At 43.0% G+C, this 21875-nt stretch overlaps 1 protein-coding gene across 2 annotated transcripts in view; it reads left to right on the top strand.

The window, feature by feature from the left end:
* Nucleotides 1–517: 517 nt before the first annotated feature.
* The window catches only part of Slc4a8 (solute carrier family 4 member 8), a 70902-nt gene continuing 49544 nt past the window's right edge, over nucleotides 518–21875 (top strand). The window contains exons 1-4 of one of the 2 annotated variants that reach the window (XM_042668761.1): nucleotides 518–713; nucleotides 12875–12956; nucleotides 20671–20817; nucleotides 21681–21816. In XM_042668761.1, the coding sequence (XP_042524695.1) occupies nucleotides 540–713; nucleotides 12875–12956; nucleotides 20671–20817; nucleotides 21681–21816 (539 nt within the window). In that variant the 5' untranslated portion in view covers nucleotides 518–539. Of the gene's footprint in view, nucleotides 714–12874; nucleotides 12957–19791; nucleotides 19823–20670; nucleotides 20818–21680; nucleotides 21817–21875 lie in introns of those variants that run through there. The other variant, XM_042668762.1, reaches the window with a different exon arrangement.

The raw sequence follows: 21875 nt of genomic DNA, 5'->3' as shown, positions 1-21875 counted from the left end.
GGAGAGATGGGGGGAAGGAGGTCCTGACTGTTGTCGCTCTGCTTCTCTTTAGTGTTCTCTTCAATCTGGACACTAGCTCAGGGATTAATAAATAATTTTTAGAAGGACTTTCCCCCTCATCCCCAATCATTTTCTCCTGCAATCTGAGGGGCAGGCTAATTCCTTAAAATTTAAAAATTAAAAATAAAACAAAACAAAACCATCTCTTCAAGGAGTAGAACCAGAATAGGCAAACGCGATACTTTGTTCCTTGTTTTCAAGAGTCAGGTGCCGCTGCAAATCAAAGCAGAGATTTTCAATTTCGGGAAAGGACCTTGGAGCCCAGAGGCCCCAGAAGGGAGGGAGGCGGTTTCCATGACAACTGGGCCAGGACTACTTCTCTTCCTCCCCCCCCCCTCCCCCCAGCGGTAGCCCAGGGTACCGCTGGCCAGCGTCCTCCCGTGCTCCGCGCTCTGATTGGCTGCATGAGCCGCTCGCTGATTGGCTGCGGCGTGTGCCTCGAGGACCGGTGGCTATGGAGGCGGCGGCGGCGGCGCTTGATGGTTGACCGTTTGCTCCAGGGTAGGGGTCGCCGCGCGCGCTCGCTTGTGTCCGCTCACACCCAACCGGAGGGGTGTGGACTGCTGACGTTCGGCCTGGAACCCACCGGGGAGACCGAGTTCCGCTCCGCCATGCCAGCCGGGAATCACTCGGACGGCGTCCTCAGCTGTCAGGTAGGGCCCCGCCTCCCGCCCCTCCCCAGGGCTCAGCCTCCTCATCCTCGGCCCACCCTCCTTCCTCGGGTCCCCAAGCCCGGCTTTCCCAGGCCTCTCCCCGAGGGCGAGGGGAGTCCATCTCGGGACGCCAGGGGGCGCTCGGGCGGTTGGGGATCCAGCCTGGCCTGAGAGAGGGTGACCTTGGGTCCGAACCTAGGAGCCAGAGCAGCCCTTGCCGCAGCCCTTGCTTCGCCCAGCACCTCGCAGATGGGGGCCGGAGGGTGGCGACTAAGGTTCTCTGCTCCTCCCTGGTGGGAGAGGCCGGCTTCTGGCCTTGCTTTGTCCTGCTGGAACAATGTGGGTGAAAAGGGTAGCCAGAGATCTTGCTCTGCTGCATGTGTGTTTAATTTTTAAAAATTTCTGGCACCTCTGGTTCAAAGGAAGGGCTAGAAAGAAGACTGTGGAGGTTGAAACAGCCCTCATTAGTGTTGGCCAGCTTTGTGTCTCTCCCAGACCCATTGCACAGACATCTGACAAGTTCTGGGTAGGCAAGCCACATAGGGGCAGGAACAGCTTGATGATTTAAGGGAATGAAAAACAAAACAAAACAAAGCCAGAGCTGAAGTCATTGATCATAGAACTGCTGGGTGGCTACTGTAAGAAAGTAATAAGATGGTGTGGTTAGTGCCCTGGACAGAGGGCTTGAAGGCACAAGGGCAGTCAAGACCAGGGAAGGACTGGGAAGAGGTGGATGGTCCATCTCAGGAAACAAATGCAATGTTGATGTCAGGGATGAGTTTCAGTTGAAGTTTGTAGCAAAATGAGTATCAAGACACTGACTCCTTCCTCTTCTTCCTGGTAGTCATTTGCCACTAAAAGATCTATAATTCCTTCTTTGCTTGCTATTAAAAAATATGTAAGTAGTGATTCACACCTGTAATGCTAATTACTCGGGAGATCTGAGAAAATCTGTTCAAAGCCAGCTCAGGCAGGAAAAGTCTGTTAGATTCTTATCTCCAATTAACCACTAAAAATCCAGAAGTAGAGTTGTGTTTTAATTGGTAAAGCACCAGCCTTAAGTGAAAAAATTAAGAGACAGTGCAAGCTTCAGTCCTGGCAAGGAAAAAAAAAAAGAATATAAACATTTTGGAAAATCTTTGCATATCTAACCTTAAGGCCTGTTGTGCATATTCAACCTCTGGGGTATGATGGTAAAGAAAAATAGGCAATATTTTGCTTTCCTGGAGCTTACCATATAGTGGGAAGCGGAAAGAAGGAATTCCTTTTCTTTCTTTTCTTCCCTTCCTCTCTCCCTCCTTCCTTTCTTCCATGTGGTGTTAGAGATGAACTCTGCCTCATGCATGCTAGGCAAGTGTTCTACTACTAAGCCACGTCTCCAGCCCATTTTTAATCAATCACACAGCACTGGGGAGGCTGAATAGAGGATTGAGAATTTGAAACCATCTGGCTACATAGCAAGACCTTATCTCAAAAACTAAAACTGACACAAAATAATTTTAGTGCTTAGTCCTATGAGAGTATAAACAACTACAGATTAGAGATTTTTCTAAGGAAGAAAATTTGAACAAAGATCTGAAGAATGATATCCACTGAGGAAAGGGGCTCATCAAATGAATTGGAGACAAAGAGAACTGTATACTCAAAAGTCCTGTGATAGAAGAGGGAGCACATCCTGAAAGGCCAATAATGTAGAGCCCAGGGGGCAATGAGGGGAATAGTGTGAGATATACTCTGGGGTTGAAATGTAGTGGGCTATTATTGTAGCCCCCTGTTGAGAAAGTTGGTATTTATCTGAGGAACAAGAGGATGCCACTAGAGGGGAAGGTGAGGCAGGAGAGAGAGCCTGCTGGCGGAGAGAGCAAATGAGATCATGATTACATCTTTCTAGTGAAACATTTTTCTGGCTGCAGTGGGAGAACAGAGTGGAACAAATGTGAGGAGAGAGTGTCCTTAACATGCAGAATATGTACAGGTTGTATTATTAAGAGCATAATAACCCTTAGGATTCTGTTAATGTTCTGCGAAATTGATGATTTTCCCAGTGCTTCTGAGGGTAGGATGGGAAATAATGATCTCTTTTACATATAGTCTCTGAAACTTTCATGGTGACAGAATGAGGAGAAGAAATAGAAGTGTGGAAACAGTAAGACTTCATGAAGGCCGGAGTCAGGCGTTAAGTATAGGGGAACTTGAGATGTAGGGAAGAAGAGAGAATGAGGGTAGAAGGAAGAAAGGAAGTGGGGCATGACTTGGAGGAGACATGGTCAATCAATTGACGATTACCAGTGAAGCTCCTGTGTGCCTACCAGGCTGTGTGCAAGGGAGATAGACCTTGCAGAATGAGGACATGGCATTACTTGGTGTAAACAGAGAGGGTTCCAGCTAGCACATCTGCATAAGTCTGTGCTGTTTTACCTGGTATGTACTATATATAGTACTACTACTACTGCCCTAGTCTGACAGTACCTTCTGATTGCTCTTCTGGTCTACAGTCCACTGTACACATGGCAGCCAGAGAGCTCTTCAAACACAAATCAGATCATGCCATTTTCCTATTTTGAAACCCTTCAGTGTTTTATCTCTTCTTCCTCCCCCTCCTCTTCCTCTTTTTCTGTTTTTGAGGCAGGATCTCACTGTATAGCATTGTTTGGCCTCTTGTTAGCACATATAACTTATCTGAAGGTTCTTGTTTTGATTCTTGTTTATTCTCAAATAGAAGCTACATGAGGACAGAAGTCAGGCAGAAAATTTTGTCATCTAGAAGAATGCCTGATATACAATGCTGCTTAATTGCATGAGCATCATAAATAAATGACACTCCTTTATCTTCAAGCCAAGGTACTTATATTAAAGAGCTCAGAGTCTAATCAGGATTAGCCCAGCATAACAAATGTGTGGTTCACACACAACTCTCCCTTTGTTACTGTGCCTTTTCTTTTTTTTTTTGGGTCCGGTTGTGGGGCCTGAACTCTGGGCCTGGGCGCTGTCCCACAGCTCTTCAGCTCAAGGCTAGCGCTCTACCACTTGAGCCACAGTGCCACTTCTGGCTTTTTTCTTTTTGCTTATATGGTGCTGAGGAATCGAACCCAGGGCCTCAAGCATGCAAGGCAAGCACTCTACCACTGAGCCACCTTCCCAGCCCGTAACAGATTCTTTTTTTTTTTTTTTTTTTGGGTCCGGTCGTGGGGCCTGAACTCTGGGCCTGGGCGCTGTCCCTCAGCTCTCCAGCTCAAGGCTAGCGCTCTACCACTTGAGCCACAACACCACTTCCAGCTTTTTTCTTTTTGCTTATGTGGTGCTGAGGAATCAAACCCGGGGCCTCAGGCATGCAAGGCAAGCGCTCTACCACTGAGCCACCTTCCCAGCACCGTTACTGTGCCTTTTCTAAGGTGTCCAAGGTGGAAAATCTTTCCCTTCCTCTTCACCTCAGAAATTCTATACTGACCTTTAGGGTCTAGTTCTCTGTTCATCTATTAGAATTTGCCACTCAGTTTCTTTTTTCTTTTCTTTTTTTTTTTTTTTGTCGGTCGTGGGGCTTGAACTCTGGGCCTGGGTGCTGTCCCTTAGCTCTTCAGCTCAAGGTGAGCGCTCTACCACTTGAGCTACAGCGCCACTTCCAGTTTTCTGGTGGTTTATTGGAGATAGGAGTCTCACGGTCTCTCCTGCCCGGGCTGGCTTTGAACCGCGATCCTCAGATCTCAACCTCCTGAGTAGCTAGGATTACAGGTGTGAGCCATCAGCGCCCGGCTTACCACTCAGTTTCTTCTGCTCACAGAACCTACCAAGTGTTCTGAAACTGTATACTCTGCTGCTCATCTAATAGCTCCATTTACTGTTTTTTGTAGCTTTTATTGAGTGCTTGCCACCATGTGCTAAGGACCTGTACTAGCTATTTTCTATGTACTATTGCATTTTCCTCCTTCCCTCCTTCCCTCCCTCCCTCTTTCCTCCCGCCTTCCCTTCATCTTTCCTTCCTTCCTTTTTGCTATGCTGTGGATCAAGCATAGCCAATGGGAAGTGAGTGCTAGAGATCAAATCCAAGGCCTCTGGAAACTATTCAAGCCCTCTACCATTTATCTACATCCCCAGCCTAATGATCCCATTTAACTCTTTCTATAACCCTGAGAATTATGTACCTTTAGTTTTCCATTTTGCAAATGAGGAAAATGAGATTTAGGGAGGAGGTTCAAGATGCTCATGGCTCTGCAAAAATCCAGTGCTGCCTCTTTCCAAGAATAACCTTTATCACTGTGCATTATTGCAGCCTGTGGCTTTGACATCTAGAGCAGTACTGACTCTGGGTGAGCGCTTAAGAAGTGTGTTTGAGGGCTGGGAAGTTGGCTCAGTGGTAGAGCGCTTGCCTTGCATGCTCGAGGCCCTGGGTTCGATTCCTCAGCACCACATAAGAAAAAAGAAAAAAAACCCGGAAGTGGCGCTGTGGCTCAAGTGGTAGAGTGCTAGCCTTGAGCTGAAGAGCTGAGGGACAGTGCCCAGGCCCAGAGTTCAGGCCCCACGACCGGACCCCCCCCCCCAAAAAAAGAAGTGTGTTTGAGAAAATATGGGTGGTAAAATATAGAAAGGATGTATTATAGTGAGGCTGATTGGAATGAGGGAGGCCAGCTAGGAGGTTGTTACAATAATTTAAGATATTCTTTTTTTGTGTGCCACTCTGGGGCTCAGGGACTGGGCACTGTCCTTGAACTTTTTTTGCTCAATGCTAGCACTCTACCACTTTTGCCACAGATACACTTCTAGCTTTTTCTGTGATTTAATTGAAGATAAAAGTCTCACAGACTTTCCTGCCTAGGCTGGCTTCGAACTGCCATCCTCAGATCTCATCTTCCTGAGTAGTCAGGATTACAGGCATGAGCCAGCAGTGCTGAACCTCACTATTCATCTTGATGAGCTCTCTGGAATGTATTAAAATTTTAAGAATTGATGAGCTCTTAAAGAGGATAGTAATGGGAGAAGAACATAAAACAACTTTAGGGAAAGTTCCTACTTTGGTCAAGAACTGGGGCCATCTTATAGCTTCACAGTTCCACAACTGAGCTGAAGAAAGTACTAGGAGAGAAGACTGGAGAGGTTGGAATCCTCAGCATTTGAGCAAACAATGCAGGGTACTGAAGGGAAGTTTAGTGAGAGTGGAAACAGTAGAGGGGAAGACAAGGGGGGAAGGATTTTATGCAAATCAGGACTGCTTAGAAGTAAACATTTTGCAGAACTCATCAGAATAACAAATCTGGGTAAGTGGATGACAACCAAGAAGTATGTCCAGTGGGGAGTGGGTCCCATCCTGTCTCTTATCTGGATCTGATAAAACAAGGATAAGACAAAGGCTCCTGAAGAACCTTGAGTTCTAGTGTCTAGTGACTCTGACACATGTTGGAGCTCGCAAATGTTTGCTGAGCAAATGAATAAATGGCTCTATAAGAGGGTGGGTCAACTTTTCTGAAGGTCACGATCAGTTTATGGCAACCAATTGACAAATATTTGTTCAGCGTTACTCAATAAAATGTCAATCTTGGATACCAATTTCTTCTCTCACTACATTGCAATACAGTTCATGACCTCTACCCTCTCCCCTGCCATAGGTAATGTGGGAGAACCAGGGAGCCTATGGGCATTCTCTTCATGTGGCTTTGCCAGCTCTACTGAGGAGTTTCAATAGGAGAGATGTGGGCTGAATTACCAGGCAGGCCTTGAGCAGAGCTGAGTGCAATTCACGCTGCAAATTTACTTCCTTTAAAACCTTGAGATAATTGTCTTAGTTCATGATTTGCCTTGGCAGAGTAGACAGGGCACACAGTGGTAATCAGGACAAAGAAAAGTATTTATTGTAGATTTGCTGCTAGGTTACAACAACAAATTTTAGATAATGGAAAGGTTAGTTGTTTTTCCTTAAGGTAGTCACAAAGGAGTCATATATACAGAGGATTAGCTGCCTATTGCTGACATAACTGATTACCACAAATGGAGTAGCTTCAACAGCCTAGGTTTATCATCTTTGAATTCTTCAGTTCAGTAGTCTGACACAGATCTCCATGCACTAAAATTAAATTAAGTGTTGGTGGAGTTGTATTTCTTTGTGGAAGTTCTAGGATTGAACTTTTTCTTTGCTTTTCCTATTTTTCAGAGACTGCTTGAATTCCTTGGTTCATAGTTTTTTCCCTCCATCCTTTATCTCTAAGACCTTGATTGTGGTCTCTTTTTCTCTGATTCTTATCTTCTTCTCTCTTACCGTGTGTGTGTGTGTGTGTGCGCGCGCGCGCGCGCGCGCAGTGTGCTGGTCCTGGGGCTTGAACTGAGGGTCTAGGCTCTGTTCCAACCCTGAGCTTTATTGCTCAAGGCTAGCTCTACTACTTGAGTATACCTCCACTTCCCACTTTTTCTTAGTAGTTAATTGGAGATAAGAGTCACACAGACTTTCCTGCCCAGGCTGGCTTTGAACGGCAATCTTCGGATCTCAGCCTCTCAAGTGGCATGAGCCACTGGTGCCCAGCCTTCTTATCCTTTTGAAAATACTTTGTTTTGTATATAGTTTATGATAATCTCCTAACTTCCACTGGTTAGCAACCTTACTTCTCACACAATTTTAATTCTCTTTTGCCATGTTAGGTAACAATCACATTGTGTGTGTGTGTGTGTGTGTGTGTGTTGTGTGTGCTGGTCCTAGGCACATATACAAAAACCGGAACTCAGGGTCTAGGCACTGTCCTTGAGGTTTTTTTTTCCCCTCATGGTTAGTGCTGTGCCACCTGAGTTACAGTTCTACTTCAGGCTTTCTCTTGGTTAATTGGAGATAACAATCTCATGGACTTTCCTGCTCCGGCTGGCTTAGAACCACAATCCTCAAGTATCAGCCTCCTGAATAGCTAAGATTACAGGTATGAGCCACCAGCACTGGCACAATCACAAATTCTTAAGGATTAGGATGTGTTATTAGGGGGTGATTATTCTCCCTATTACAGTATACTGATCTAGTAATCTACACTGAGTAGGAATGACTCCCAAATGAGATTCAAAGAAAGAATCCCCGAGAAACCAGAGCCATTTTAGAGTTTTTGTTTCCTCACAGGCTGCTGATGAGTCAGAATAAGCAGCTTGTGACCACTGAGAAGAGTAGATGGGAAACAGCTGCGCAAGGTCACATGGAACTTTTTTTTCCCCCTCTCTCTCTGGTGTTTGAATTAAGTGAGGAAGTACTTGAGGGAGTTAGAGAATTAAAAGTCTGGGTCAGATTATGTGACAGTGTCTACAAGACACCAGAATTCAGATGCTTTGTTGAATGGAGAGCAAAATGGAAATGAATGAGAGGAGAACAAATGGAGATTTGGTTAGTAAAAGGACATTTGGTGCATGAGGTTCTGTAACTGTACTGGATTTAAGATGGTGATAATATGACTTGAACTATTCTCACTGTGGGCATTAACCCATGATTAAGTGACTTGAGCTCTCTCAAACGACCAGATTCTTTTTTTAAAAAGCAATATTAGTATATAATGTTAATAATGAATACAGACCTATCTTAGCTCTTATGAGGTCTTACTTAGCTTTGACTTAGGACTATTTTCTTTGAGGATTAAGTGAGATAATATAGCAAAGATGCTATATAACAAGTGCTGAATAAACATCTGTTCCTAATTCGAATTGTATCAACCCAGTGTATGGATTGGAAACCTCTAAGTAGGATTGACAATAGAGTTCATTAGTAGAGTCCTTATCAAAAAAACCCTGGAGGGGCTGGGAATGTGGCATAGTGGTAGAGTGCTTGCCTAGCATGCATGAAACCCTAGGTTCAATTCCTTAGTACCACATAAACAGAAAAAGCCAGAAGTGGCACTGTGGCTCATGTGGTAGACTGATAGCCTTGAGCAAAAAGAAGCTCAGGGACAGTACCCAGGTCCTGAGTTCAAGCCCCAGGACTGGCAAAAGACAGAACAAAACAAAAAACCATCACCACCACCAACAAAAATACCAAAAAGAAAACAACAACAACAAAAAACCTGGATACCATCTCTATATCTGTTGATTTTTAAATGGTTAAATGAATCAGAGCTCAATATTCTTAAAGGCTGAAAGTGGGTCTGAGTGGGAGGATATTATATATAATGAAAATATTAAATGCTTTGGGAAATGAAAGAGGTCATTGAGGTGAAATGTATGAGAGCTGCCTATTGCAGGAAGGGCTGTCCAGAGTGGAGCAGGAGGAGGAGAGAAAGAAGAGGGGTGAAGGCAGGTGCTGTCTATCACTTTCTTCCTTCCTGCATCCTTTTGGCTGTTTCCAGGAGTTGGGACCATTATGTACCACTCAATGTCTTTTAATTTTTCTATTACTGTAAGTAAGACTGGTCTGCTAGTCAAACTATAATTTTTTTTTTCCTCAAAGCTCCTAACAATGTTTCCGCCCCCCCTCCTCAAGACCTGCCATGCACTTTCAATGTATGTTTAATTCTTTTTTAAAATCTTAATTAATCCCTGAAGTAGGTACCCCAGTTTGCATTTATGTAGAGGCCATTGTCAGTGAATACTAGGAAGAAGTACAGAGAAGAGGATTACTTAGAAAAAGGGCATTATCTTTAGTTTATTCTCCCTTCCTTCCCCCCTCTTTTCTTTTTTCTCATCAGTTTATATTGTGGGTTTTTCATGATTCTTACCTTTTCTGAGTCACAAGCCCTTCTGAGAATCTGATCAAAGTTATGGACTCTGTTCCCCTCTCCTACAAAATGGACCTGCATACATATTACCACAGTTCTCTGAAGGACATTGATAGGTACCCTTCAAATATATGAACCCCAAGTTGAGAACTCTTCTTTATCATAGTGGAGATGGTATCAGAGGAAATAATAGCCAACTGGTGAGGAATCTGCAGCAAGCACAGACTAAAGAGACCTGATGTTCCTTTCTTTTCATTTTGAATGGTTTCAAACAAAGTTTGCATATTTCAAGCATATATCAAAGTAGAGAGATTTGCATAGTGAATCATCAAGTTCCAACGATTTGGTTTCAATAATCAATACACCATGTTGGTCCATCTGTGTCTCCATCCTCCACATACCAGACATTCTATCATTTCATCAGTAAAAACTTAGTGTGTGTCACTAAAGATTAAGGACTCATTTTTATAAAAAAAATGACATTACTGCCAGATCAGGAGATTATTATCATACTTTTAAAGTGACAATAATAAGAGAAAAAAGTGACAGCAATTTTTCAATATAGTCAAATGTATATTTAGTTGTTTAAAAATTTCTGTATCTTATAATAATAATAATTATTATTATTTTTATACTTAGTTTATTTGAACCAGAATCCACACATTCATATTGAAGCCTGACTTTTCAGGTGTTTTGGTTAATGGCTACTGGCTGTTTTCTTTGGTAAGACAGAAAATAGGGGAACAAATTAATCAGTGAATTTTGATCCAATTAGATGAGCAATCTAAATTAAGGAAACTAACAAATAATAAGTTTCCCAACTGGAAGTTTTCAAATGATTGACCTTGTTCCCCTTATTTTGATTTTATAGTCTTAGAGTCTTCCTCCTCTCCAGTTAATGACTGCATTCTATACTGTGTCAGGTATCTGTGGACAGCCCCAGGTATTATTATTAATTGATCTCTGTCCTCTAGATATTAAAAACCAGTGGGAAGCCGAACGTGAACAGTTATCTACATACATAACTTTTTTGCTTGATGAAAAAATACAAGATAGAATATAAAATAGAGGGGAAGGGTGGGTGAATACAGTCCTACTATGCAATGTACATATGTAAAAAATGGAACCATCCTTCTCCTCTCTATTTCCCCCTTTCTTGTCTTAAGGCTCATTTTCTACCCTTAATTCCTAAGGAAGAGCTCTCTACACTTTGTTTCTCTTCCTGGAGTCTTAAATTTCAATCACAGCATTAAGCTGTGTGGCTCAGTACTTAAACCTAAAAGCAAGCTAAACTTCCAACAGTAGCAAATCGCCACCCCCCCCCCCCCCCCCCCGTCTTCCTTACTTATTTGTAGCCTTAGCATCACACACTCTGAGCTCAGTTTTGAAATTTTAGACTTATTTAGACAGTCTATATGCATTTACTGACTATGTCCTTAGGAAGTTTGTTCCCTTCTTATTATCAAGTCTACTGCAGTTTCTCTCAAATTCATTCTCTTTTCTCATTTATTCTACTCCATACTCTCCAGCCCTTTTAATCAAACTCGGCATTTTTTTTTCAGTGCCAGAACCATCCTCACCTTCTTTATTGAGTGCTAATCTGCCCGGAGCTATCATTCTCTCTCTCCTGCTCCTGCTCCACCACTGGCAGCTGATATTCACCTCCTAGATCTCAGCCTCAATTTCCTTCCTTCCTTCCTTTTTTGCCAGTCCTGGGGCTTGAACTCAGGGCCTGGGTGGTGTCCCTGAGCTTCTTTGTGTTCAATGCTAACATCTTATCACTTCAGCCACAGCTTTTTCTAAGCAATTTATTGGAGATAAGAGTCTCACAGACTTTTCTGCCTAGGCTGGCTTTTGACCTACGATCCTCAGATCTCAGCCTCCTGACTAGTTAGGATTACAGTAGCTACCAATGTCCAGCTTGAAAGACTTTCTAGACTATGTTCCACTTCCAAATGAGGCTAACCCCTCCCCACTTATATGCTCTCATAGAACCCTGAAATTCTCCTCAGTAATGAAATCTCATTCTGCTGCTTGAGGGAGGGACTGTGTGTCTTCTCCAACACTGTAGACTGGCACCTAGAATGATTTTTTTTCATATAGTGGATTCTGAATGTCTTTATTAAAGAATGAGTATAATAGCATATACCTAGCTTATTAATAATGCTCACAAGACCCTAAATGGTTTAAGAAAAAAAAATTAACCTTTAATTGGTATCCCTGCCTATCTGTTTTCCTTCCCAAGTCTCTAAGTCCAGCCAGGCTGACTTAACCCAGAACTGCTGCACATGTTCCCACTTTTCTATCTCTGCTCATGCTGTCAGGTCATCTACTTCTGGAGCATGACCTGTCCACAAATCTCCAGTACTCTGAACCCTTACCTATCTTCCAGAACCTGATCAAATTTTCAGTTTATTTCTCCAAGTTAGTATAATTATCTATGCCTCTCAAATACAATGCTGAATCTGAGCAATCTGCTTTTCCAGTAGAAAAACTTCAAAACAAAAAGATTTTGAGAGCTGGGTATCAGTGGCTCATACGTGTAATCCTAGCTACTCAGGACACTGAGATCTGAAGATCAAAATTCAACGCCAGCCACATCTCAAGAAGTCCGAGGCTTCCTTGGCAACAGATGAAGCTGTTTTGTTTGATAGCACTTACTAAGTGCCAAATCTTCCTACAGATCTTTCTAGATATGTAGGTGGAGTTGGGAGTGGAGAAAACATGAAATCTGCTGTCCTTGACCTGAGCTTGGTCCACCTTCTACTTTTTATCACACTTGTCACCTTGGGCCATAATGATTTAATTTCCTTTGGGTCTCAGGCTACTTACTTACAAAATGAGAAATAAAATGGCTGTTATATTTGTATCCCAAAGTATTGAGAGGTTTACATTTAAAAAAACATATCAGCCGTATGCTGGTGGCTCACGCCTGTAATCCTAGCTACTCAGGAGGCTGAGATCTGAGGATCGAGGTTCAAAGCCAGCCCGGGCAGGAAAGACCGTGAGACTCCTATCTCCAATAAACCACCAGAAAAACCGGAAGTGGCGCTGTAGCTCAAGTGGTAGAGCGCTCGCCTTGAGCTGAAGAGCTGAGGGACAGCGCCCAGGCCCAGAGTTCAAGCCCCACGACCGACAAAAAAACAAACAAACAAAAAAACATATCAACTAGGGCTGGGAAGGTGGCTCAGTGGTAGAGCGCTTGCCTTGCATGCATGAGGCCCTGGGCTCGATTCCTCAGCACCACATAAGCCAAAAGAAAAAAGCCAGAAGTGGCATTGTGGCTCAAGTGGTAGAGTTCTAGCCTTGAGGTGAAGAGCTGAGGGACAGCGCCCAGGCCCAGAGTTCAGGCCCCACAACCGGACCCCCCCCCCCAAAAAAAAACATATCAACTAATTTTATTCACCCTACCCTGTCAAAAGCATCTGGACAAATAATACACATAAAGTGTTTGGATGTATACGTTCTGCTGTGATTGCTTGCTTATTTGTGTTTAAACAGAGACCAGATGAAGAAGCTGTAGTGGATCAGGGTGGGACCAGTACTGTTCTCAACATTCACTATGAAAAAGAAGAGTTGGAAGGTAAGAACCCTGTTTGGTGTGAAATTGTTAAGGGAGCTTGGTAAGAGACTGGTCTGGGGTTAGAATAGACCTGGCTTTACCCTCAAAGATTTGGGTTTGAGCCCTAACTTGCTCTCACTAGCAGTAAGATCTTGGGAGGAAAAAAAATCACTAATTATTTTTAGCTTCACCTTCCTCATTTGTTAATAAAAGTAGAGAGAAAGTTCAATATCATGGCTCATGCTTGTAATCCCAGTTACTTGGGAGCTGAGATCAGAGTTGTGGTTCAAAGACAGCTGAGCAGAAAAGCTTATGAGATACCCATTCTCAGCCCAAAGTTGGGTGTGGTGTATGGCTATTATCATAGCTATAACAGGAAGTATAAAATATTGCAGTCTAGTTGTGGGCGCAGGCAAGAAGTGTGAGAACCTATGTCAAAAGTAACCAAGGGCTATAGGCATGGCCTAGAGTACCTACTTAGCAAGCTTGAGGTCCTGAATTCAAACTCCAATTCCAAAAATAAAAAGAAGGTAGAGTAGCTGACAGAGCTATCATTAAGGCATAAAGGATACCAGATACAGTGCTTTGAGCACTGTAAAGAATTGTCTACACATTAGTGAATAACCTCAAAAATGTACAGGACTCAGTTCAGTTTATTGAATCTTGACAATTGTTAAGAAATATGTCTACAGATAATTTTTGTGGTTCTTGTTGGTTGTGGGGCTTGAACTCAGAGTCTGGGTACTGTCCCTGAGCTTTTGTGTTCAAGGTTAGCACTCTAATACTTTGAACCACAGCTCTACTTACAGTTTTTGGGTGGTTAATTGGAGATAAGAATCTCATGGATTTTCTTGTGTACAGTTTTAAAAGAAAAAAATGCAAAATAATTATTAAGAAACCTTAGTGGCTATAAATCCTTCATTTTACTTCAGTTCTAATAGTAGCTCTTCCTACTGTTCATGATACCCAATGTTGCCCAGTGATGCCATCTAAGTAGAAAAAAAGAAAACAAGAGAATTCATCTGTGCCAAACTCCATAAGAGTTACAGTGGAAGGAAGAAGAGGCATTTTTGTTCCTGGCTCTGTCACCTTATTCAGGCTCTTTCTTCCTCCACTCCTTGTCCCCAGCCCTCCACATGACCACTGGGTGATGTTCTTTGCTATTCCTTTATCCCAGGCAGCCCAGTAGGAGCTTTAGCAGTCAGACTCACACATAGTCATGGTTCCTGATTGGTAGTGCTGTGCACTTTTCTTCATCCATCAGAGGAAGGCTCATATCCCATATTGCTTTCATGAGAAGCTATGTTTGGCTCAAAAGTCTTGATGAAATCTCTGCAGCACCCCTTGCACAGTTGAAGGCTGTGATACAGCATGTTTCGGATGCCTGAGACAGCGTGTGAAATGTTCTCTCTGTACGGCTTGTTCCCGTGATGGGTTTTGCATCAAAGATGTGCAACCTCTAGAGAAAACTTGTCCTTTGGATGGGGAGAGCGGAAGCTGTAGAGGCTGACTCAGCCTCTGGGTCTGTTACCACAAGAACTTATGTGGGTGGCGCTGTGGAGGTCAGTGGTATTTGGGTATATCAAGGTCAAGTTTCCCAAGTTACTTTGACCAGTTGGATGTAGAGCCAATGTGGGCTTCAGTAAATGGAAATCAGTAAGAAAAGGAAAACGTTTGGCATTGGAGGCTACTATTTGTTGAATGCCCTTTGTGAGTTAAGCAGCAGATTAGCAAATTGTCTTTTTCAGCTTCCTAGTACCACAGGCAGATGGACATATTACTGTCCCTTTTTACATGGAAGGAGACTTCTCAGGCTCACTACCCAAATAGGGGAAGCTGAGGTAGAATCCTGCCATCTTTATGCTGCCAAACTGCTTACATCCAACTACAGCTGATGCACCATCCTTCATATAATTCTATCTGTCATTCCTGCTCTTCTGTCCTGAGAATCCTGTTGTCTGTCTGTCTTTCTGTTGCACTTTGGAGGCACATTGGTATCCGTTCAGTTGTCCTCTAGCACTTGCTCCTGGACCTTTACCCTCAATAAAGAGAGAAACATTTATAAACACTTTGTCTACTTGGAAGTAGAATAGATCCAAGCTCTCTTGGATCTGAAGGACTTGGTTTATTCCACAGAGGTCAGCCAAGGAACTGGCAAGAGTTCGAGAAGCATCTCCGGATTACATCATCTGATTACTATGCATTCTGCTTTGCTGGAAAAGAAAGCTACATAATGACGATGGCATTACTACAGGATAATGCGTTGGAAAACAGTTCTTTATACTACATAGACTATTCTGAAAACTCAAATGTTTTCTGTGTTAGCACATACACACATAAAAAGTACAAATGGAAGACAATAAGTGCCCATGCCCCAGGTCAGATGCAGTTAAAGAATCGCTCTGGAGAAGAGGGGAAAAGTTGGAGTTGATGGTTAACTGTGTTGTGGTGTCCACCTTGACTCACTGAAGTGTAATGGCAGGACAGAGTGAGACTGTGCAGGGTGGAGGTGTCTTCCTGAAAGGCATAAAATAAAGCCATTTCCAAATGGGTGCAGGTGGCTTATGCTTGTAATCCTAGCTACTCAGGAGGCTGAGACCTGAGGGTGATGGTTTGAAGCCAGCAGGGGCAGACAAACCTGAGTCTTATCTCCAAAAAGCATAACCACCAAAAAACCATAGGTGGAGCTGTGGTTCAAGTGGTAGATTGCCAGCCTTGAGCAAAAAGCTAAGGGACAGCACTCAGGCCCTGTGTTCAAGCCCCAGGATTGGCACTAAATACATACATAAATGAAACCATCCCCACTTTGATGGAAGACAGAAGATTATTGTGTTCTAATTTAGAAGTACACACATAATGATATAAGGCTCTGAGGCTGCAGAAATATCTCTAAATCTCTCTCCCCTGTGTTTCATATCCTCTGCCCACAAGACAGAAGACATTCCTTACCCCATTTTCAGAACAATTGGTGACAGTTAGTATCTGACCCTTGTGAGAAGTTTTGTAAATGTGATTCTTTGCATAATCTAATTCTGCCAGTAACAGATGATACAGGAAACCGTCACGTTGGGAAGAACCAACGTGTTCTACAATGTGTTTATAAGAAGAGTTTCCAGACATTAATTCAAGAAGAACAGCAGCCCATCATGTGCTTCAGTTGCCTCTCTCTGCAACTGGAGGAAAACAAGGCAGTTGCTTTAGTTGAGTAATGGCTTTTTCCATTGTTCTTGGCAGATCATTATTTCTGATTAATTACTAGATTTATGAATCCTTGAGTAAGTTTAATGCCTTCTAATAAGTTTTTAATAGAGGCAAAAGCCATTTGGTTATACCTATAACTTAAAAGTCTTGTGTGTTAGATTTCCCCCTGTGGTTATTGACTGAGTAAATCTGCAAGCCCAGAGGAGCAGAACATCCTTTAGTATGTGTAGCTAAGCTCCGTATGAGTGCTGGGTAAATGTTGTGTGCCTTGCATTATACAATGGTAGACCTAGTCTCTGTCTGCCCAAAGGTTGGTCAAACCCTATGGTTTCTGCCCAGTTACACAGATCATTGTGTTGCTAATGATTATCCTCATCTGATTTTTTAAAGGTACATTGATATTACATTTCTCTTATATGGTTTAGTAAATTAGAATACCTCATTTTGCACATGAGTACCCTCCGATATAGTCAGCACAACACTTAAAAAAAAGTTGAGTGCTAGTGGCTCATGCCTGTAATCCTAGCTACTCAGGAGACTAAGGTCTGAGATCATGGTTTAAAATAGGAAAGTCCATATAAGACTCGTACCTCCAATAAGAAAAATAAGAAAAAAATCAGAAAAAACTGGAAATGGCACTGTGGCTCAAGTGGTAGAGTGCTAGCCTTAAGTACAAAGAGTTTCAGGACAGTGCCCAAGCCCTGTGTTCAAGCCCCAGGACTGGCCAAAAAAAAAAAAAAAAAGATTGAGGAATTAGATGAGTCCTTTATACATTGCTTTTCTGAACGCTAGACATTTCTGTACCAGCTTGAGAATGACATTTGGGTGTGTGGGCGGGCAGATGAAGAACATGAAGACGGGATAGGAGGCACATGAATAAGCAGCAAAAAAGTGGCTACAGGTGAGTTTGCTGAAGTCACTGGGCTTGCAGAATTCAGCTAGATGGACTAAGCTATATTCACTTTCTGGTGTCTGTCATAGCTTCTGCTAATTTTGCTCAAAAAAATTCATATTCCTGCTTCAGAATCGTTAGCCTAGAAACTGATGTCGAATCATCTGACAGCCACTTGATCCTTGGCTCTGACCCCTGCTGAGCTTGTTTTCATTTTTGTCTCTCTGGGTTTTCAAAAGAGAAGCAGAAAGTTCTTTCTCTAAGATTTCGCTTTTATCTCACTTCCTGCAGAACCATTAAAGGCATTTGAAAGGCATTTTCCCCAATGTGTCTCAGACTAGCCTACTAGGAGTTTAGATGTGAAGCAGAACCATACGTTTATTCAACAAACATTTACTGAGCTCTTTCCATGATCTCTCTCTACCACAAATAAGTAAGGAGAGGGAGGGAGAACAGTTAAGCTATTGTGTTATCTGCAAGTGGTGACCTAGCCTGAACCTTTCCTAGGATTTGACCATTTGGACTTGGACTCACCATCAACCAGACAAGGCCTGAGAAGTTTGGCCTACCCTCCTAATTTTTTTTTTTTTTATATATATTAGTGACAAGGGAGTAAACTAGCCAATCAGATGAGGTCTAATAACTGGTTGTAAAACCCACCCATTCAATATTTCTTTAGTATGTACGTAGAATGCAGTAGATCTAATATTAAGTAGCACTACTAACAACTAGGCTCACTGTTGTGAGCCTGGTGGAGGTGTGGGTAATGTGTTCAAAGAGAAGTGGAGGTAGTAGCTGGTTTGGGCTGGTTTTGAGGAAAGAGGAAGTCTATGGCCGAGATGGGTCTAGTAAAAGACTGGCATTACCGTCAGTGAAGCTGTTCTCTACTGAAGTGCAGCTCTGCCTCAATGCATTAGATTTCATAAGACCAAGGTCACTGTGTTAGGGGCCCTTTGAAGTGGTGATAGAATTCTGTTTTTCATTGCTCATGTTTTATTTATGGCCTGCTCCTTCCTACTGTTTTGTCCTTTTCCAACTTCCTTTCCCTCTTTTCACCTGGCTCTGGCTCTACTGGCTGATCTTTGGCCTTGGAAGCAGCCGCATACATCCCAGCCTAGTGGCTTGCTTCTTAATCTTCCCTCTCCTAAAATACTCTCCTCCCAGTTCTTCTCATGATTTTCCCCATTGCTCATCATAGCAATTTCTATTCTATTCTTGTTGCAGACACTTTAGTTGTATGTGTGTGTGTGTGTGTGTGTGTATACACACACAGGCATTATTGGGGCTTGAACTCTGGACCTCGTGCTCTCATATGAGAGGCCAGTGCTCTACCACTTGAACCACACTTCCACTTCTTATTTTAGTACTTTGATTCATTATACTTATCAGTCTTTGAAATACTACCCTTATGTTTGCATGTTGTCCTTTTCCTCCAACTACAGCACATTATCTGAAGAGTTTGTATGGTTCACTCCTCTATCCTCTATCCTCTCTCCCCTGGGACAGAACTTGGCGCAATTAGGTGACTCCAGTCCTCTGCTAATGCCACCTGGGTCAATCTCAGTGATACACCATAGGGACTTCATTGGCATACCAAACTGGAACATTAACAGATGGTATTTAATTTAGTAACTTTCATACTGTAAGCACTTTACATTGACAATGTCAGTGGCCTATAATCTTGTGTTCTAGCAGATGATTTCCTCTGGGGCTGTATTTCTCTCTCTCTCTCTCCCTCTCTCTCTCTCTTTCCCTCCCTCTCTCTCTCTCAGTAGCAAGGTGACTACATTGTGCTCAGAAATCTGCCTGTCAAAAATGTAAGACTGTCTTGAGTCAGGTGGAAAGCAAAAGGTATGATTCCATCAGATACTAAGCATTTTATCTTCCTGTCTCTACATTCTATCAGATCTCTAATCATTTTCTCTTCTAATCCTCACTGTTTCTATTTTCTTTTGTTTTTGTACTTTAGAATTTGGAAAGGAGGGGAGGACAAAGAAAAAGATGGGGAAATAGACAAAACAAATAACACTCCAGGCACGTTAGCATCACTTGAAATTGTGAAACATCAAAGTTTAGTTCAGCACTAGGAAACCCCATTGCTAGGAAAAGAAAATGGCAGAGTTGGCAGCTCTTCTTCTAAACGCTCCTTTTCTGGGGAATACTGTATTCCTGATCAAGTTTTCCTTTCTCAAGTTGGTAAGAATCTTTTTATTCTCCCTATACCCTAGTGATTACTTCATCTATCCTTATCACATTTATTTTGGTTAGATGGTCTTTTTTGTAGGCTTATTAGGATTGGAGGCCCTCTTATGTCAGATTGTGTACTTGTAAGAAGGTCCTAAAGGATTATGCTCCTAAGGAGAGGCATTTAGAAGATATCCTGTTTGCTGAACATTAGTGGAGCAATGACCCTTGGTAAGACATAGTTTGGTTGTCTAGGGCCTCTGGGAAGAAGGTCTGATGTAGGACCTTGAGGAGCTTGCAGATGAGCAGTAGGGATCAGACAGAGAACTTTTTAGCATTAATACAAGGCAGAAAAGAACTGCATGAGAGCAGCTTTAGCCAAGGGCTCTAGGTACATAGAGAAAAGAGGCCACAAGTCTGGTCAAGGAAACCAGAAATGATACCAGGAAGGAAGGTGCATTTGTCATAATAAATCTTGGATGACTGAAAATCCACAAAGCATCAGCACATTTGTGGAACAGCAATTTGATTCAGAAAGAGGAAAACATGGCTGCGGCAGCCAGAGTCAAGAGAGAAGCTGGAGCTGGAGCCAGGCCATTCTGTTGTTGGGGTAGGTAGAGAAGATGTACATCTCTACATATTTTTTTCTTTTAAGAATGCTTGTTCAGTATGAGCATATAGAATTTCCCTTTATCTCTCTTAAGATAATCACTTGGTGTTTTTTGTTTGTTTGTTTTTTGGTGCCATTCCTGGGGCTTGAATTGAGAGCCTAGGCACTGTCCTTAAGCTTTTGTGCTCAAGGCTAGCACTCTACCATTTGGGCCACAACTCCATTTCTGGATTTTTTGGCGCTTAATTGGAGATAAGAGTCTCATTTTCTTGTCTCAGCTGGCTTTGAACTGTAGCTCACAGATCTCAGCCTCCTGAGTAGCTAGGATTATAGGTGTGAACCATCAACACCTCAGCTGCTCACTTGGTTCTTTTAGAAGTCTTTCTTTTTTGTTTTACTTTCAATGTATATTTGGTCCTAAAGGAAGAAAAGACTAGAAAGGAGGTTGAGGTCTAAGAATGAAGAGTCTCGTGTTGTGGCGAGTCCAAAAAAGAAGCCTGTGATCTTTTTCCTCTTAACTGTGAAATTCCTTTTTTCCCTCTCTCCCTTCCCCTCTCTTTTCTGGATGTGCAGGTGCTGGAGCCTGAACTCAGTGCCCTTGCACTCAGCTTTGGATGTGCAGGTGCTGGAGCCTGAACTCAGTGCCCTTGCACTCAGCTTTGGATGTGCAGGTGCTGGAGCCTGAACTCAGTGCCCTTGCACTCAGCTTTGGATGTGCAGGTACTGGAGCCTGAACTCAGTGCCCTTGCACTCAGCTTTTCTCTCACAGCTGACACTCAACCACTTGAGCCATACTATGTTCCTTTTTCTAAAGAAGCTTTCTTCACAGATCTTCCGCTTCCTTCCAGGTCATAGGACTCTGTATGTGGGGGTTCGGATGCCTCTGGGCCGGCAGAGCCATCGGCACCACCGCACCCATGGCCAGAAGCACCGGAGGCGAGGACGGGGCAAAGGGGCCAGCCAGGGAGAAGAGGGCTTGGAAGCACTGGCCCATGGTAACTCCCTAGGGACGGGGTGTGGTTGGGGGGGGGGGAGGAGGATGTTGGGATTTGTCCATAGTGGGGATGGGAGTGATGGTCACGTTGCTTTTGAGGGCCACAAGCAGGCATCTTGATTCTCTAACCCTTATTTTTTATTTATTTATTTATTTTTGGGTCTGATCGTGGGGCCTGAACTCTGGGCCTGAGCGCTGTCCCTTAGCTCTTCAGCTCAAGGCTAGTGCTCTACCACTTGAGCCTCAGCGCCACTTCCAGCTTTTTTCTTTTGCTTATGTGGTGCTGAGGAATTGAACCCAGGGCCTCAGGCATGCAAGGCAAGCGCTCTGCCACTGAGCCACCTTCCCAGCCCCTTTCTAGCCCTTAGGTAGGGTTTTCAGAGCTTGTTCCCAAGAAGAAATGCCTGTAAAAATCCAAAGGATCTTCATGAAAACTGCTCAGTTCAGTCTCCATCATAGTCAATATTATAAGTGAGATTCTTTACTAGAGAATTAGCCATTTCTTTTGATCAAATTTGTCAAGTTTCCAGGTTTTTAAGGGATTTCTAGCAGTGATCTTAGTTCACAGATGTGTCATCTCATGAAACTGCTTCTACAGAACAGCTTTCCCCCCCTCTGAGAATAAAGGAGTTTTGTGGGTTTTTTCTTTCTTTTTTTAAAAATATATTTTTATTGTAAAAATACTGTACAGAGGGGTTACAGTTCCATGAGTAAGGTAATAAGTACCTTTCCTATTGAGCACTGGGCTTTTTTTTTAACCTACAGTAAAAATAGTCTTCCTGAAGTTGTTAGGTGAAACAGAATGCTATTTGTGTTCTGACTTTAAGGCAAGAGGCAGACATTTCTCTCTGGCTGTTTCCCTAGACACACCTTCTCAGCGTGTTCAGTTCATTCTTGGCACCGAGGAAGATGAAGAGCATGTACCTCATGAGCTGTTCACAGAGCTGGATGAGATCTGTATGAAAGAGGGAGAGGATGCTGAGTGGAAGGAGACAGCTAGGTAAGGTCTTTCAACCACCTGGATTAAGATCTGCTTGAAAAGACAGATATATACTGTCC

Source organism: Dipodomys spectabilis, unplaced genomic scaffold, assembly GCF_019054845.1.
Source record: "Dipodomys spectabilis isolate Male_0828 unplaced genomic scaffold, ASM1905484v1 ptg000477l, whole genome shotgun sequence".
Classification (NCBI taxonomy): domain Eukaryota; kingdom Metazoa; phylum Chordata; class Mammalia; order Rodentia; family Heteromyidae; genus Dipodomys; species Dipodomys spectabilis.
Note: the sequence above shows the minus strand (reverse complement) of the source record. Positions and strands in the feature narration are given on the sequence as shown.